Source organism: Uloborus diversus, chromosome 6 (assembly GCF_026930045.1).
Source record: "Uloborus diversus isolate 005 chromosome 6, Udiv.v.3.1, whole genome shotgun sequence".
NCBI lineage: Eukaryota > Metazoa > Arthropoda > Arachnida > Araneae > Uloboridae > Uloborus > Uloborus diversus.
Window position 1 is genome coordinate 74,493,465 of NC_072736.1, and position 17,383 is coordinate 74,510,847.

The 17,383-nt window shown below is 31.5% G+C and overlaps 1 protein-coding gene across 1 annotated transcript in view; it reads right to left on the minus strand.

Annotated features, from left to right (window-relative positions):
• The window catches only part of LOC129225084 (integrin beta-PS-like), a 53,540-nt gene that overhangs the window by 35,323 nt on the left and 834 nt on the right, over positions 1 to 17,383 (minus strand). The window contains exons 2-10 of the mRNA XM_054859637.1: positions 16,156 to 16,214; positions 13,537 to 13,631; positions 10,537 to 10,644; positions 10,357 to 10,441; positions 10,046 to 10,274; positions 8,313 to 8,484; positions 5,354 to 5,437; positions 4,361 to 4,624; positions 4,195 to 4,271 (exon numbers count right to left, since the gene is read on the minus strand). Of these exons, the coding sequence (XP_054715612.1) occupies positions 4,195 to 4,271; positions 4,361 to 4,624; positions 5,354 to 5,437; positions 8,313 to 8,484; positions 10,046 to 10,274; positions 10,357 to 10,441; positions 10,537 to 10,644; positions 13,537 to 13,631; positions 16,156 to 16,207 (1,166 nt within the window). The 5' untranslated portion in view covers positions 16,208 to 16,214. The remainder of the gene's footprint in view (positions 1 to 4,194; positions 4,272 to 4,360; positions 4,625 to 5,353; positions 5,438 to 8,312; positions 8,485 to 10,045; positions 10,275 to 10,356; positions 10,442 to 10,536; positions 10,645 to 13,536; positions 13,632 to 16,155; positions 16,215 to 17,383) is intronic.

The window sequence follows — 17,383 nt, forward strand, 5'->3', positions numbered from 1 at the left end:
AAACATTTTAGCAATTATTTTTCTTTTCGTAATTGCATATGTAAAGCCTAATAAATACAAATTAAATTTCATTCATTGGATATTTAAAGAGAGATGGGTTTCTAAACTCCTTGGACCTGGGCTCAGTTATCCCCAGCTCCAGATCTACTTACCTGCAGCACGGGGGGGGGGGGGGGGGGGGGGCTCACTATACTAAAGGGGCTCCCGGCTTTCAGTGGCGTAGAACTCCAGTAGGCAGTAGGGGCTCTGCTAATTTTTTGCCTGGGGTGCCCAAAAATTTATAGATCAGAGCCTGGTTGGCCCAATCCTTGATCAGGGCCAGACAAATACAAATACAAAAGTGACGACCAGCAACAGGCTCTGGGCCCAGCTAGACTGGTCCTTGTCAATTTACAATCCCCAGTGAAGATCAATGGCCCTCTTAAAACTATCTACTCCCTTGCTCATTACCACCTCTTCCGGTAAACTGTTCCAAGGTTCCACTACCCTGCTAAAATAATAATTTTTCCTAACGTCCATATTAGCCTGAGATTTAAATAGCTTAAAACAATGCCCCCTTGTCCTGTTTTCAGTGCTAAACTTCAGCCCCGTAACATCTTTCATTTTAATAAATTTAAACAACTGAATCATGTCCCCTCGGTCTCTTCTTTGCTCAAGACTGTACATTTTTTGCCTTCTAAGCCTGGAATCATAGTCTAAGTGAGAAAGTCCATTTATTAGCCTTGTAGCTCGCCTTTGAACCCTTTCCAATACATTAATGTCTTTCTCAAGATAAGGACACCAAAACTGAACAGCATACTCCAAATGAGGTCTCACCAAACTTCTGTATAAGGGCAGAAGAACTTCTTTAGATTTGTTTAAAATAGATCTATTGATAAACCCAAGCATCTTATTGGCTTTGTTACTAGCAGTGCTGCACTGTTGGCTAAATTTTAAATCCTGACTTATTAAAACCCCCAGATCAGTAACTTTGTCTGCCTGACTAATGACTGAACCTTGCAAATAATAACTTGTACACTTATTTCCATGCCCTAAATGTAGCACTTGACATTTCCCAACATTAACAGCCATACCCCATTTATCAGCCCACTCCGTAATATGATCTAGATCCTCTTGCAGCTGTTTTGCTTGTTCTTCATTTTCTACAGTCCCCATAACTTTGACATCATCAGCAAAACAATTCATGTACCCAGAAATATTTTTGTGAATATCGTTCATAAAAACAATGAACAAAACAGGCCCTAACACTGATCCTTGAGGAACCCCGCTTAAAACCTCACTCCAATTAGAATAATTTCCCTTTACAACTACCCTTTGTTTCCTTCTGGTTAGCCAGATTTTTACCCAAATGAAAGTTTTCCCTACTATTCCTATATCAGCTAATTTGCTAAGTAGAGCAACATGCGGTACCTTATCGAAAGCTTTTTGAAAATCAATGTAAACAACATCTACAGGCTTCTTATTGTCCAAAGCCATGGTAACTTTGTCATAGAAATGTAATAAATTAGTTGCGCAAGATTTACCTTTCCTGAAACCGTACTGAAAACTTGTCAATAGATTATTAGTCTCTAGAAAATTTACTATCTTAATTTTTATCAATGTTTCAAAAATTTTGCAAACCACCGAAGTTAGACTCACAGGTCTATAATTTCCCGCACTCCCTTTAGACCCTTTCTTGAAGAGCGGTGTAATGTCAGCCAGCTTCCAGTCCTCTGGCACTGTCCCCGAGTTATAAGAAGCATTGAAAATATTTACGATTACATCTGCTAATTCCTCCGCACATTCAACTAAAATTTTTGGATAAATATTATCAGGTCCCGGAGCCTTAGTCTCTTTAATTTTTTTCAAATGAAGTAAAACGTCATCCCTGGAAAATACAAAGTCCTCAAGCTGTACTATAGCTTGTGTCTTGTTGGTGTCAACTGTTGAGATACAGTTATCATTAAAAACACTCGAAAAAAAGTTATTAAGAACATTAGCAATATCACTATCGTCCTGAATCAAAATTCCGTGCTCATCAACCAGTGACCCAATATGACTATTTCGAACTTTCCCCGAATTAGCGTATGTAAAAAACATCTTGGGATTCCTGTTTATGTTATCTGCCAGTCTTTGCTCCAACTCTCTTTTCTGAATCCGTAAATGTAATTTAAAGCATCCTTAGTTTCCCTGGAGAACCACATTGGCCAAATTTCAGTGTGGACACCCTTTCTCCTAAAAGAGACATAATCCCCAACCGTTTTTGCTAGCTTTTCCTTAAACTCTGCCCACTGAAGATTCACATCGCTATTGTCCAATCCAGAAGAAAAAACTGCTTTCAAACTCTGTCTAAGTGCCACAAAATCAGGTGCCACAAGGGTGTCACCATCTCAACATGGAAGGGGAGGGCAGGCCCAGGATAGTCCCAATGCAAAGTCGTTGTGGCCTCCCAAAATTTTCCTTATTCGACAAATTTTTTTGCCGATTCAGCAAAATTAGGAGTTCTGTTAGGCAAAATTAGCCTCATTCAGCGACAATATTTGTGGCATTCCATTTGGCAAATAATTGAAGACTTTTTTCCCTCCCAAAAATTTAAGTTCAGTGTCCTCCTGGGCAGGGCCATAATTTGGACAATTTGGGAACTGGTCTTTTAGCCCCAGCCCCCCTCCCCCCAAGATTTTGGAAGCAATGTAATTCTAAAATGATAGCAGTATTAACTCAACACCAATAATTTTTCTTTTTTAATGGACTTGGAAGAAGATGTTTACACTTTCAAACTCATTGACAAATGCCCCCCCCCCTTGAACCCCCCCCCCCCTGGTGGATATGTCCATGTTGCCAGAAGTGCCTGTTTTTTATTTGAGAGTTGGCACAAAAGTATTTTGAGCCAAATTCTTGAAAATCATTATAGTGTTAAAGCTATTTTGATAATTTACAAAACAATTCAAAATAATGTTTCAAAGAATGATATTTCACTACATTAGGAATATTTTGTAATTTCATTATCATATTGGCAGATCAATGAAGAAATATTAAAAATGAATTTAATTAGAACCTTTCATTGCTTTGTTTTCTTTGCTAGTTGATATTTTAATTTTTAGGAACTTGTTACTGAATGCTCCAAAAAAAATGGTAAAAACTCCAACAAAAATACTCTTTTTTATTATCATTATGATTCTTAGGTCAAAAGGTTCTCTTTTTTTACGCCTTTTTTTCTGATTTGGATACCCGAGTGGTGTAAGTAACAACAAGAACATTTTTTTCCATCTTTCTATGATTGAGAGCAGACGTCGGAAGGAGAATCAAAACAAAACTGAGGCTAGCCTCGTCTCCTGAGCGTTCTCATGTCGACGATTCTAATTTTCCATTGGCTTACAGGGACAGGAAGAAAGGCGTGGTTTAATGCTTACCGTACGTTCGTTATCCCAGTGAGTATTAACGAACTCCCGGTATTTTTGGGCAGAGACTACAGTAGTTACCGTACGTACGGTGAGTGCGTAAGTTGTTAGCGTCCGTTACGATGTGCTCGTGCAATGACGTCACGATTAACGTATGCTATTTACGTATGGACAGAGACTAGACCTCTAAATCTTAGCAGCAAAACTTCATTTTTTTAATAACACTTTAGTTAAAGTTTGAAGATGACATTGATTACATTGTCAATTAAATATAACTAGGCACACAATAAATGTAAGCACAAATAATAAAGTATCTCTAATTGACTAGCACCATTAAACAAATATATTCAAGTACCAAAATTTATGAAACAAATATTTTTGCATACATTCAATGCTATATTGATCTACATTAAATAACCCTCTAATCCGTCTCCAAATGACTATTGGCTTCCACAGCCAAAAATATCATTTTCTCTTATTAAGGTTCTTTTTGAAATTTTCTTTCACGCTTTTATTTGTTATACTGCTTTTACAGAACCGAAAAAAAGAGTCAATTTAAATGTAATAAGGCAATTGCAAAAAAATTATTACCTTTTTTTTTAAATATTAATCTTCTTATAAATTTTACATATAATTCTCTCAAAAACTTGATTACCACCAAAAAAATTATAACCATTTTTTTTATTTTAAATATAATCATCTCATAAATTTTAAATATAATTCTCTTAAAAACTTTCTTTACTTATAAAGTAATAATAACTAGAGTTTTGAAATTAAAGGCGATTTTTTCAATCAAGTAAAATAAAATTCACCATACCCGAGACAAGTCGAGTAATATGTAACTTCAATATTGCTTCCAGCATTATCTTTCATTTCAACAGCTGAAGTAATTTTCTAAAAAATGACAAAATAACAAATTAATTAATTAAACTAAATAGAACATGTGCCATCATATTTGAAATTATGTAAAATAAAATTCTTACATCATACTGGTTGCGAACAAGATCTACTACATTAGAGGAATCATTTTCAAGTTTTCCTGAACTAGAACCTTCCAATAAAATGCTCAGTCTTTCATAAACCGGAACTTGTTTTGCAGTCACTGCAAAAATAATGTTGACTTTGTTTTCTTGTATTTTATGATTAATTTGACTCAAAGACGGATAATCTTGATGAGTGCTTTCAGTATAATAGCCATCTTGGTCCAAATGGCATAAACCATCATTAGGCTTTACTATACCTCCCAGCTAAAAGAAAAAAAGAAATACAATTTTAGATTTTGTTTCTTTTTGATAATTTATACAGTACATGTTGGTTTCAGTTTAAGATCAGCTTTTCAAGTATACATATATACAATATATTGCTCGTTTAAAAAAAGAATGCCACAATAAGAAATTTTTATTTATTTATTTATTTATTTATTTTTTTGGCTTAAATGCTTTTAAAGAATGTTATCTTCTTTAGAAAATAATGACAGATTTTTTGCTTGAATATTAACCACTGGAGAGCACAGCAAACTTACTTTTCTTAATGCAAATTGCTTAATGCAAAAACTTCATTTCTTCGTATTGTGGCATCTTCATCCAAATAAGCGATATATTAACATATAATTACAGCTTGTACAAAAGGTTTAAAACTGCTTTCCAAGTTTCAAAATATTAAACAATTGCGGTTAATGTTTGTAGTATTAAATAATTGTAACAGTAAATCATTGCTGGTTTGAATTAAGAAAGTATTCGTAAAAAAGAAAAATAAGTATATAACTGCCTTTGTAATGCTTAAAATTTAAAATGAAAATATTTTGCTCAAAATTCTATGTTAATTTGGCAGAAGAAGAAAGTGGAAAACACTTTTAAATGCAAATTAAATATTTTCCTTGCTAGAAAAAAATGCTTTTGTTTGCATGAATTATTGTAATAAAATATGCATATATAATGCATGTATATTAAATCTCAAAGATAATTTAATCTGCTTACTTTTCCATCGCCAGCATAATGAAAGCCACTATCAGAAGAAAAAACCAACATCTTTCTTGATTTTTCTCTCCATCCAATTTGGTCCTAAGTTTAAAAAGTTTTTTTTTTTTTTTTAAAGAAACAGTAAAATATTCTATAGTATAAACAACTTTAATTACAATTTCCAAATAGTATCTTGTAACCATTAAAACAATTTCTTTTTTTTTTTTCTTTTTTCTTTCTTTTTTTTAAATAATTTTTGTCTCTTACGTAAAGTGGCTAATCTTTTGCTGTTTGCAGAAGAATCAAGAGCCGAAATTGAAAATCATTTTCAAAGCCTTGCTTGAGTTAATTGCAAGCATTTTATTTGTTAACAAATAGCAGTAACAACAGATAAAAGTTAAAAACCACTTCTCCAATTTTCTGCAAATAAATTAAATTGTGTGAAAGGCTTAAAGTTTGGAAATTCCAAACAATAAACCAATAAAATAGTAGACAGGAAAAATCGCTTCTGATTGGTACCAATAATTTAATTGTACAACTATGTTTTCACCTCCAAAATAGCATGGGAATGCCAATTCAGTTTTTAATTAATAGTCCTACAAAGATGAAACCTGACAATGGAATTATTGGTTTATTTCAAATTTTTTCATACCTTGTTTGATCTCTAAATCTTTAACTGTACTTGAGACAATCAAGGACAGTGAAGAAAACTTTTAAATGTGATTCATCCTTTACTGTTGACTTCACAAAGCTGATTATAGCCCATGCAATGACTAAAAAAATCAGCCACCAAAATTGAATCAGAATCTGCTACTGTAGGTTCACTTGTAGACAAAATTCATCTCTATCTTCCCATTACTTTTTCAAATACAGCAGTCACAATGAAAGAGAAAGAACATTCTATTGCAATGCCCCCTTCCCTTTCAAAACACTAGCACAAAAAATAAATTTATGCCTTTCCTTTTTGAGACCTACTTGGATATCTAATTTTACCTGAACCATTGCTTTACTTCTTGAGATATAATAGTCAGAAATAAGGAGAAAAGAAACTTACATGGAAGTATGCGCATACATGTACCAAATTTTATTAAACTTCATACAGTAGTTTTTAAGCTTGATCAACTACCAAGATCCGGTCTAACAGACATACACATTTTCCAAAAATGGTCAAAATGGATTCAGCACACCTCAAAATGTGCAAATCTGTCAAAATTGTTAATTGGAATAGTTTTACGAATCCAATACTTTCTTCAATATATTGGTTTGTGAAAAAAGTCGTTTGTTTAAACTTTCCATTTAAAAAGGGTTTTCTAGTTTGTGAAAAATATAAATCATTGATCCAATCAGTATTTACATGGGTTCTTATAGTAAAATTGCTTTTAAAAAAGGCAAACTCAATTATTTTCATCTTGAGAATATAAATTTTTAAATCAAATATTTTGGTGCATTTTGCCTAAGCTTTTGGTGTTAAATAATTTAAGATGTCCAAAAATGTTCAAGATATGTGTATGAAATTCACTCCTTTCAAAAGTTTATCTTGACTAATTCAGAAAATATTATAGTCCCAGAGGCAAAAAGTTTTATAGCTGTCTGCAACAAGCTTTTAGAACTTCATAATCTGTCTGCAAAAACTTCCAGCGTGGCTTCAATAAAAAAATAATAATAATAATAAACGAGTCATTTTTAAAATTGTTTTTGAAATAAGGCAGGAGGTGCCCCCCCCCCCCCCCAAACCATGGCGCACCTCCCTAAATACTACGAAACACTCCCTCTCGAGAGCGAACCCCCCCCCCCCCCCCCCCCCCCACCCCCGAAGTGAGCCAAAAACCTTTTTCAAATTACCTACCCCTAAAAGTTTCAATGGTGCAATCTGATGACCCCCCCCCCCCCTCGTCCTTGGTGGGCACCCGATATTTGCAAACATGCATTGGCTATTGAACAGGAGTCTGTCCAGAATTTTTCACAGGGTCCTTTGTTTTATGAAAAAGCAAATTATTGGGGGGGGGGGGGGGGGGCGATTGTAGAATGAAATTCCAAAATGGGTGTTTTTGTGAAAAATTTTCTTTTTTCTGTAAATAATATTATTTTCCATTTTTAATTAAAACAAAAACAAGCAGTGGTTGAGCATTTCACTCTTTGAAACTCTTTAAAATATCAGAATTTTGTTAAAAACATTTAAATTTCGTGATATCAATAAAAATAAAAGGAGAATTTATTTGTTTATCTCCTAACAAAGCGTATTACACTGAAAAATTCGAAAAATCTGATTCTCGAAGCAGATACAAAGAGATTGCCATTCTCAAAGTGAAGACTCCAAAAGTATAAAAACGGCTCATAAAAGAATTAATTTTTTAAAAATTATTTTAGAATTTCATTTTAGAAGCCTATGATAAACATATCATTAATATCTATCGACACAGTTGCAGTAAAACTAAAATTAAACCATCTATTCAGCAGTTAAATTTTTAACTCTTAAACAAAAACGGAATTTCGTTTTAAAATTTTGGAATGATGGTTTTAATAGACTGTTCATTTATTTGCCCTCATATAAAGCGAAGTTAGCTTGGAAAAAAGGAGTAAAAGTTTGATTTTCATATTGGATGCAATCAGATTGCATTTTTCAAAATGAAAGCATTAATGGTATAAAAACGGTAAATAAAAAGTTTATTAAAGTAAAATAACTTTAGAACAATACTTTTATAGATGGTATTTATGGCTGGTAACCCTATTTGAAGCGATCACATTTCAATTTGCTGATAAATGTTTTATTTTATCAGCAAATGAACTTGGAAATTCCTGAAATTAATTTTAAACTGTGGGCTGTGCAGGATTTATCAACTTTGAGTGTGGTTTGTGCAATCCCATGCTCTATTTCAAACCCTGCCGTGTAATTCATAATTTGACTAAATATTAAACAAAACTTAAGAAACTAACCTCAAAATGAAAAGATAGTTAAAATTCAAAAATGAATACATACCTTGCAAACAACTGCCTGCATTATGGCATCAAATCCACCTTCAGGTGCATCCAAATTTCCAGAGACTCTAGCATCCCTCACAAGTTTTGCAAAAGTTGTTGTCTCAGTGGTTAAAGGCATATGATTCAAAAATCCATATGGTGCAGCACAATCAGTGCAAGGCTGTTTAAGTCTAAAAATAAGTTCCTGGGTTAAAAGATAAGTTAAAAAATATCAATCAATTTCACAATAGTATAAGAGATTCAAGATGCAGATCGATTTAAATAAAATTAACCTTATATTGTTTGTTAGTACTTTAAATTGTTATAACATTTCATCCTGACTTAGAATCAGGACTTAATTTTCGAATTCAGAATGTCCCATATCAATTTGATCTGTCTAAAAAAATGACCAAAATGCAATGGAAAACCATCTCATCTAATCTTTTTTTACCAACATTACAGCACAAGTTTTTAAAAAAGGGGGAATTTTTTCCCCTTTTGAAAATTAAAATTATAGCGGGACAATATTATCCGAGAAAAAGAATATTTAATTGCAACAAAAAGATATATAAAGTCGAACGAACCTGTTTATCTCGAACCTGCTTATCTCAAAATCCTGTCTGTCACAATTTTTTTTTAATTTCCCTGCATTTGCAGCCAAAATTCAATGTATTTTCCATGTTTATCTTGAAACAAAATATCCAAAAACCTTTATATCTCGAATTCCAGCGACGCGGTCATTTTCGGGTTCGAAGCCCAGTAATATTCAAAACCATTAACAACAACTTCCCTTAAACACAGAAACAGTAGTATGTAATAAAAGGCACAGAGGGCAGTGGAAAAAAGGCAGAAATGCGTCCAGGAATACGTTGGTTTTCTAGGAAGACCAAAGAAAGGACAGTCGTTCCGAGCACTTTCTCGGAAGCACAACAGAGGACAAAGAATGGGACAATGAGGTGAGGGGTGGGCTTGACAGATTTGAAATGTGGGGTGAGTTTTTCAAGTTTGTGGTTAAAGGTCATTCAAATTAAAAACCGATTATAGGCATGAAAAGAAAGAAGAAAAAAATGAAAATTCTAGAATTTTTGGATGGCAATCCATTAATGAAAATAAATAAATAAATAAAGTGGTTCCTCCAATGCAAGGACCAACGGTGTTCCAGTAAGTGGATAAATGGGACAAAGAAAAGCGGAAGACTTTTCCAATGATGGATTTTCAGCAAATCGCCAACCTCAAAAGAATAGTTAAATCCAAAAACAATTAGGCACCATAAAACAATAAAAAACTATTTTGCTTGAAAAAGGAAAGCTTGAAATTTCATTACTGTCAAAATGATTCCTTAAACTTGCAATAAAGTACATGGTATAAAATAGTAGAATAAATACTTAACAAAACTAATACGGAAGAATTTGAATCTTTTGCATGTATTGTCTTTAGTATAAAATTCAAAAACTTTCACCATCAGATTCCAAATTTCAGTAAGTTTCTCAAAACCTATGTATCTCAAAACCTCTCTTTATCTCGAATTTTTTTTCCCTTCCCATGAAATTCGAAATAGACAGGTTTGACTATCTATGTTCTTTTTTTTTTTTTTTTGACTCTAATTACCCACAGTAACACAATGGAGGATTTTTTGTAAGACCATTTAGTAAACCATAATTTAACTCGACATAACTCAGAAAACTTCTGAAATGAAATTCATTAGCCAAATTTATTTTTAATATTTGTATCTACATACATGTATCAACTTACTTTTCTGGGACAGTGCTAACATACGGCATAACAACTTTATCTACAAATGATCCGAATCCAAGTCTGAAATTGCTTGTAATTTTCCCCATTTCACCAGATAATGTATTTCCCAATTCTGCCAACTTGTCTTTATCATCCTTCATTGAATTTGAAAGGTCCATGAGATAGTATAAATCTACGGGGTAATCTTCAGCTTGCCGAAATTCTACTACTAATGGAAAAGGAGAATCTGATTGGGGAGAAAAAAAAAGATTGTTAAAATATTATTGAATACAATAAATAAAAATAAAGCAGCTAAAATAAATTATTACTTGGTCTTAATTTCAGATTTATTTCTTGAGGTTTAATTTGTATCGCTTCACCTTCTTTCACTCCCTTATTGCTGAGCTCTTGGTCCTAGAGAAATACAGAGAATATTTATAAAAATTATTTGATAAAGGACTATACTAAAGAAAATATTTCAAATTGTTAAAAAATAACGATTAAATTACCTTAAGTTTTGTCATTTCCTGTGCAGGCATAACTATATGGTCATCTGCACATTTGTTTCTCAAATTTCCTGTATAATCACACCTTCTACTTCCATCAGATGTAAAATCCTAAGAATTCATTTTATTAAAATATTTTTATTAAATGCCATAAAATATGATAATCCCCCTCCCATATCAAGCGGGGGGGGGGGGGGGAGAGGATTTTCTGCATGAATACTTGAATAGGAGTACTTTTATTATAAAAATATTTTATTCGATGTATAAGTACTTTTATTAAAAAATATTTCACAATATCACTATGAAGTATAACAATCAATGCTAAATTTTTGCCTTGGCCATACCATATAAAAAAAATTTAGATCGTGCAACAAATAATAACCCCTGAGTTAATTTTCATTATGAATACCTTTAAAGGAATGATGTATGAGTATTTTTATCATGAAAATATTTTCATAATATCTCTGAAACATAACAATTAATTTTAAAACTACAGTAAACTCACGATTATCCACGGAATAAGGTGACACGGTAACTGAGGATTAGCGAATTTGCAGATAATCTGCAATTTAGGTTAATATGGTGTTAGTGTATGCAAATAATGCATAAGAAGATCAATAAAAATTGTGCACATTGAAAGTATAGCTGAAATGATAACAGTGTATGCTTAAGCTAGAAAAAAATCGCTCATTACTGCAAACAGATTACACATACTTGAGCAAATCGTACAAGCAGATTAACTGCAGCAGATCAATCTAGGTTTCACCAAACTGTGCAGTATGCAAAGGGAAGGGAATTTTTTTCAATACTGATCCAGTCACTTGTTTATGCACGTAAGTAGTGCAGGATATAAAAATCAGTAAGTAGGATAAGTCCTAAGATCAATACGTAGTTAAGAAGCAAAGCAGTACATAATGTTGATGTAAAAAGCAGGTTTTAATGAGTCAGGCTTCAGTAACCTTAAAAGGTTTAACGTCATTGGATAGGAGGGAGAAAGCAATAGGAATGTTTAAAAGTAAATGTTGCACTTGTAAAGTTAAAATGTATGTATTTACTTATATTCAGTCAATCAACAACAGGAAAAAAAAATTTTTTTGAAAATGTAAAAGGCCACGGATTACTCACTCGCCAATAATCAGGAGTTTACTGCATATTACTCTGTTACTATCCATATACCATACAAAATTTAAAATCATACAATATATTTACAAACAAAACCTCTACAGCAAATATGCTCATTGGACAGCTATAAAAATTAGCATAAAATCATTTTACATTTTAACAATTTGTAAGACAAAGCCTTCTTCTCAAAGACATACATTATTCCCCTTAATCTATTAAATCTTTTTCAGTTTCTTTACTCTACATAAGAATTTCGTCAAAAGAAATGAAGTAACTCTCAGCTTTGACTATAAGTTTTTATTAACTTAAAACATTATGGTGCAATCTTCATTCAGACACTTTTCTATTAAGATAGTTTTGTGGTGAATTCTGACACATTGCATCAGTTTGTACCTATGTTTGGTTTGTAAAACATAAGTGTTACTTAATGAAAATATATAGATATTTTTTCATTGAAAAAGTGTTTGAAAAGAATTCTTATTTTGTTTTTTAATATACAAATGCATATGAAGCAGAAACAATAATTTTCAGTATTTTTAGCTAACTGCCTTTTTTTTATCTTAATTTAATCTCAGCTTTTAAAAATATTCATCCACTTTACGTATGTGGTACTCTTTGGTGCTGAAAAATTATTTTCAGCTAGTTGAAAATATTTGAAACTTTATTTCCAATACATTAAAGAGCAGTCTCCTCTTTTTGATGATGTTTGTAAAAGATAGGTCATGCTGACATTTTCTAATGTGACAATTACTTTTAATTCTGTATTCTTTCCTTGAACTTTGAAGAACAATTGAATTTGAATCTGATATCTAAAGAGTTGCAAAGCAGTGATGTTCATCCTCTTGGATTACTGAAAATTGCATCTCTAAGTTTTATCAATATCTACACCAAAAACAGGCATGAATTTATCCAGATATATATATTTTTTGCAATAATAACCTTATTACTATAGAAAAGTTAGAAAAATTACATTTACTATAATTTTTCTAACCTTATTAATTAATCAAAATTATTTATACATATCAAATATATAAGCACAAAACTGCAGTATTTGGCTGGAATTGACTGAGCTGGCAGTGTATTTCATGTACAGTCAAACCTCGTTATCGCGACACCCGGATTTCACGACACTCCGGATGTCACGTCACTTTTTCAAAGTCCCGAACCTATGCCACATAATTCTAACGTTAAGTAGCTCCGGATTTTACGACAGTCTTTTTGGTGCACCTCCGGTTACGACGACACTTCGAACAGCGCCGACTGGATCAAATATTTCTTTGCAATTGTTAACTTTTCTGTAAAATAATGAAAACATCAGGAAATGTTTGTTGTAGGAACTTCGGACTCTGCAAGAGATTTGACCAGGCATGACACCTCAAGAATGGGGGGGGGGGGGCAAGTAGATAAGTTCTGAAAGGTACAGGTTTCATACTTTGACAAGAGGGACAATAGAAAGGAATTCAAAGCAGGTGGAGAGTCTTGAATTAGTTTCTTTCTTGCTGATACTTTCGTGGAAAAGAGGAGTGTTAAAAATGCTATAGAAAAGTTATTTAGTTAGAAAAGTTTTTAGTTACACAAAAAATAATAATAATAAGTGAAGATTTCTTTAAGAAATAAATATTTTTTTTATATCTACCAATAATTCAAATTTAGATTAGTTAAATCTAATTTAAAATGTATATATACATACTACTATTTTCTTCATTAAATCTAATTTTAATGTTAACAAATGTATAATTATGAATTTTTAAATATTCCGGTTATGACGTCGCTCCGGCTATGACGACACTTTGTTGACAGTCCCAAAGGTGTCGTGATAACGAGGTTCGACTGTATATCAAATAGTATCCAAGAAAAAAGCAAATAGAAATAAACAATTACTTCTTGTGAGCACCATGCACATTCTGGATCAGCTGTTATGCAATCACCACATGTTTCTTTAGAAATGCAAGGATTACCGGTAAATTTTTCTGGAGCTAAAAATATAAAATATTTAAATGGATATATTTCAAAAAAAAAAATTATACAAAAGATATCTATATATGCACATCTTTTAAAAGGTTAATAAAATCATGCTTGCTGATTTTTTTTTTTTTTTTTTTTTTTTAAGTATTTCACTGAGCTTTGCAAAGCAAGATGGTCTATAACCAGGGGTCTGGCTAGAGCAAATTTGGGTCCGTTAACGGACCCTTCACAAAAATCCGATCAACCAAAACGGATCTTTCACAAAAATCCAATCAACCAAATCGGACCCTTCACAAAATTCTGATAAACAAAAACGGATCTTTCACAAATTGTTTATTGAACGAGCAAATCTCAAATTAAAATAATACAGCATATTTCCTGTATAAAAACGATAATGTTTGGAACCTTTCTTAAAGTTAAATTAGAGGAATCAACTTATACAATATCAGCTAATTTTGCAAAAGAAAAAAAAATGGGCACTCTTGTGATGCTCCTTTAAGCCATAAATAATTACTACGGCCAAATAAATATAATGCCTGCTATTGGTTTCTTTGAAAGAAATTAACAGCTGAAAGTCAGTTTGGTTTATAATTTTGCTAGTTTGCTTTATGCAGCGGTGTTGTTGTAAACTTCTTTGAAAAAGCGTCAACATTCTCTGAATAGGCGTAGTAAGCACTTTTCTCCTCACTCATGATTTAATGATCAATAATATACAGCGAATTTGAGCGTCTGGCGGTGCAATGTTAAACTGTTATTTTGGGAGAAAGTTATATGGGTTTGGTTTTTCGATGCTAAAAAGGATAATTAACTTTAAATAAACTCTTTTGTTTACCATTCCTTTTTTCTATAGATGTCTACATTTTGAAAAACGCAATTTTTTTACATCCGATATGAGAATCATATATTATTCTTTTTTCAAGCTAACTTTGCTTTATTAGGATGCAAATAAATGAAAAGTCTCTTTATTTTTGTAACAAAGCTTATTTCAAGTTTTTAAAGTGAAATTCCATTTTCGATGGTGTATTTTTTATTTTATTTATTTATTATTATTATTTATCAAAAATATTTATTTTAGAAGCAGTTTCTTATTTATTTTACACTTTGATGATTGCAATCTCTTTGCATCCGCTATGGAAATCTGATTTTTCGAATTTTCGACGTTTAGTATGCTTAGCTAAGAGGTAAACAAATAAAATATTTTTTTATTTTTGTAAAAAATCTTGGAGTTTATAAGTTTTAAACGAAACTCTGTGCTCTTAAACAGTGTCTTGGGTTAAAAAGTTAAATGCTGAACCCCCGACTGAATTTTTTTTCTTACAGTTATTTTAAATACTATACAAATAACATTTCAAGTATAATTTAACATGATGAAGAATGGTTGATAAACATGGATACTTGAGGGGTGCCTATCTCCCAGTGAGCGATGCCTCCCCCCCCCCTCCCCAAATACTAGAAAAACATTCAAGAATGATATTCTCAACAGAAAAGAGAGAAAACACTCAACTTGAAGTGTCAATGATGCTGTTTCCACCATCTCAAGGGTCTTAACTTTCGTTTTTACAACAAAAAAAAAAAATTATTTGATTTTTCACAAAATTAATTGATTTTTCACAAAATTATTTTATTTTTCACAAAAAACGGACCCTGTGAAAAATCCTGGACAGACCCCTGATAACATATTTTATGAATGTACAGTCCAACTCGCTTAAAATCAGACCTTGAATTGAATAAGTACCCAGCTTTAACAAGAAAATCAGAAATTATTTGTTGGTAAGATGTCATGAGTATGGGAATATGACTTACTTTTCACTTGCAAACTCTAGTAATAAAGAACCCTTTATACATTTAAAAAAAATAAGAGGATTGGTTTAATTGAAATTCATGAATATAAATTGTTATTAACCACATTAATTTCGAACACTAGCAGCTGTTCTCCTTCAAAAGGAATAACATATCATAAAAATATTTCATCAGTACACGATTTTATTGGTTTTACAAAACTTTATAGTTGAAGCAATTTCAACTATAAATGTAAGCCCCCCTCCCCTATTCATATAAATATGCAAACATGTATATAGCAATAATTTCATGGTCAATATTTATAGGGGTTTCATAAAAATTAAAAATTCAAGATAAATAGATCCCAATTAAGTAAATAACAGATACTAAAATTATTTAATGTCCAGATTCAGCATCCTCAATGCAAAATTTGATGGCAAAATTTTTGAATTGCAACCTAGCTGCTTGTTTTTGACTAGTTGCAATTGAGATTCGCGATGGTCAAAATGTATAATTTTTGTTTATTAAAAATGACATTCAGTTTTTTCACTTTGACACCTACTTATGTTGATTTTATAGAGCAAGCAATTTTTGCAGCAAGAATTTTTATTACGATAATTTTAGGGAAAAGTAAAGAAAATAATGCAGTTATTAATAATCTTATTTTTCTTTTAATAAAAACAATGCTGGTAAATAATAATTAAGGACAGTATAAAACATAAAAGAAAACAATTTAAATTCCAAAATCTCAAATACCTTGAGCTATGCTTAAAGCAATGATAGATGTCAAAAGCAGAATAACGTTCATGGTGTATCTGCAAAATAAAGAAGTGGAATTATATTTTGTACACAAGAGAGAAACATAAAAAAAATTTAACTTTTTAACAGAAATATTTTAAAGTTTACTTTCTATTTTAAATAAAGATAGCAAAATAATTTTTAGTTTTTTTAACTTAAAATATATAAAATAACAGAAGAAACAATTCAAATGGGAAACATAGACAAGCAAATAAGGGGGGGGGGGGAGAATCAGTTTATGGATGCCAAAATTTTTGTCTTTTTAGTGAATCTTTCTGACTGGAAAGAAATAAATAATCACAATTTGTTCAAACATGGATTTCAATTCAACTTTTGAAGTACACCTTGTAATTATTTCAAATCATTTCCACCAGAAACAGTGGACTTAGAAGCTGCTGTATATTCACCATCAGAGTGGGCATTACCCAAGCAACAATTTTTATCTATGATCATCATAATTTTTCTTTCTTATAAACAACATATTTCCTAAGAATATAAACCTAATAGTGATCAAAAAAAGTTTAAACTTGCATGTTTTTGAGGTGTTTGAAAACAATGTCAAAGTTTTTTACTATTTTTTTCACATTTCTTGCATTAAATATATATATATATATATATATATATTTATTAATAATAGCATCCCAGAGTTAGGTTCATATAGAGTATAGTTGAAAAAAGAATATATTCGCACAAATTTTCAGAAAGATTGGTCAATAACTTTTCGAGCTAGAAAGCCCACCAATTGAATAATAGCTGTTTTGAGAAAAGTACGTTTGTGAAAAACTGCTGTGAACATTTTCAAATCTCCAGTCACTCAAGTGCTTATAGAATCGGAACTAATCAGAACTTTTTACTGAAATTTTGGCAACATATTCTTGAATAGTTTTACTAACATTTTATGGCATGAAAAATAAGTGGATTTTTTGACCTATCTAAACTGGTTTCTCCCCTTAAAATATATAAAATAACAAAGTGATAAAACTTCATAACATTTTTATTTCAAGAGGTACCAAGGTTTTACTTTTTAGATAATGATAAATTGTAAACAATCTTTCAATTCAGAAATGAAAAAGAGCTGACATAATGAATTTTATTTCTAAAAAAAATAATTAACCAACAAACTTCTTTACATAAAGGCATTTAAAAAAATTTACACAGAAAGGGGAACAATATTTTCCAACTGATT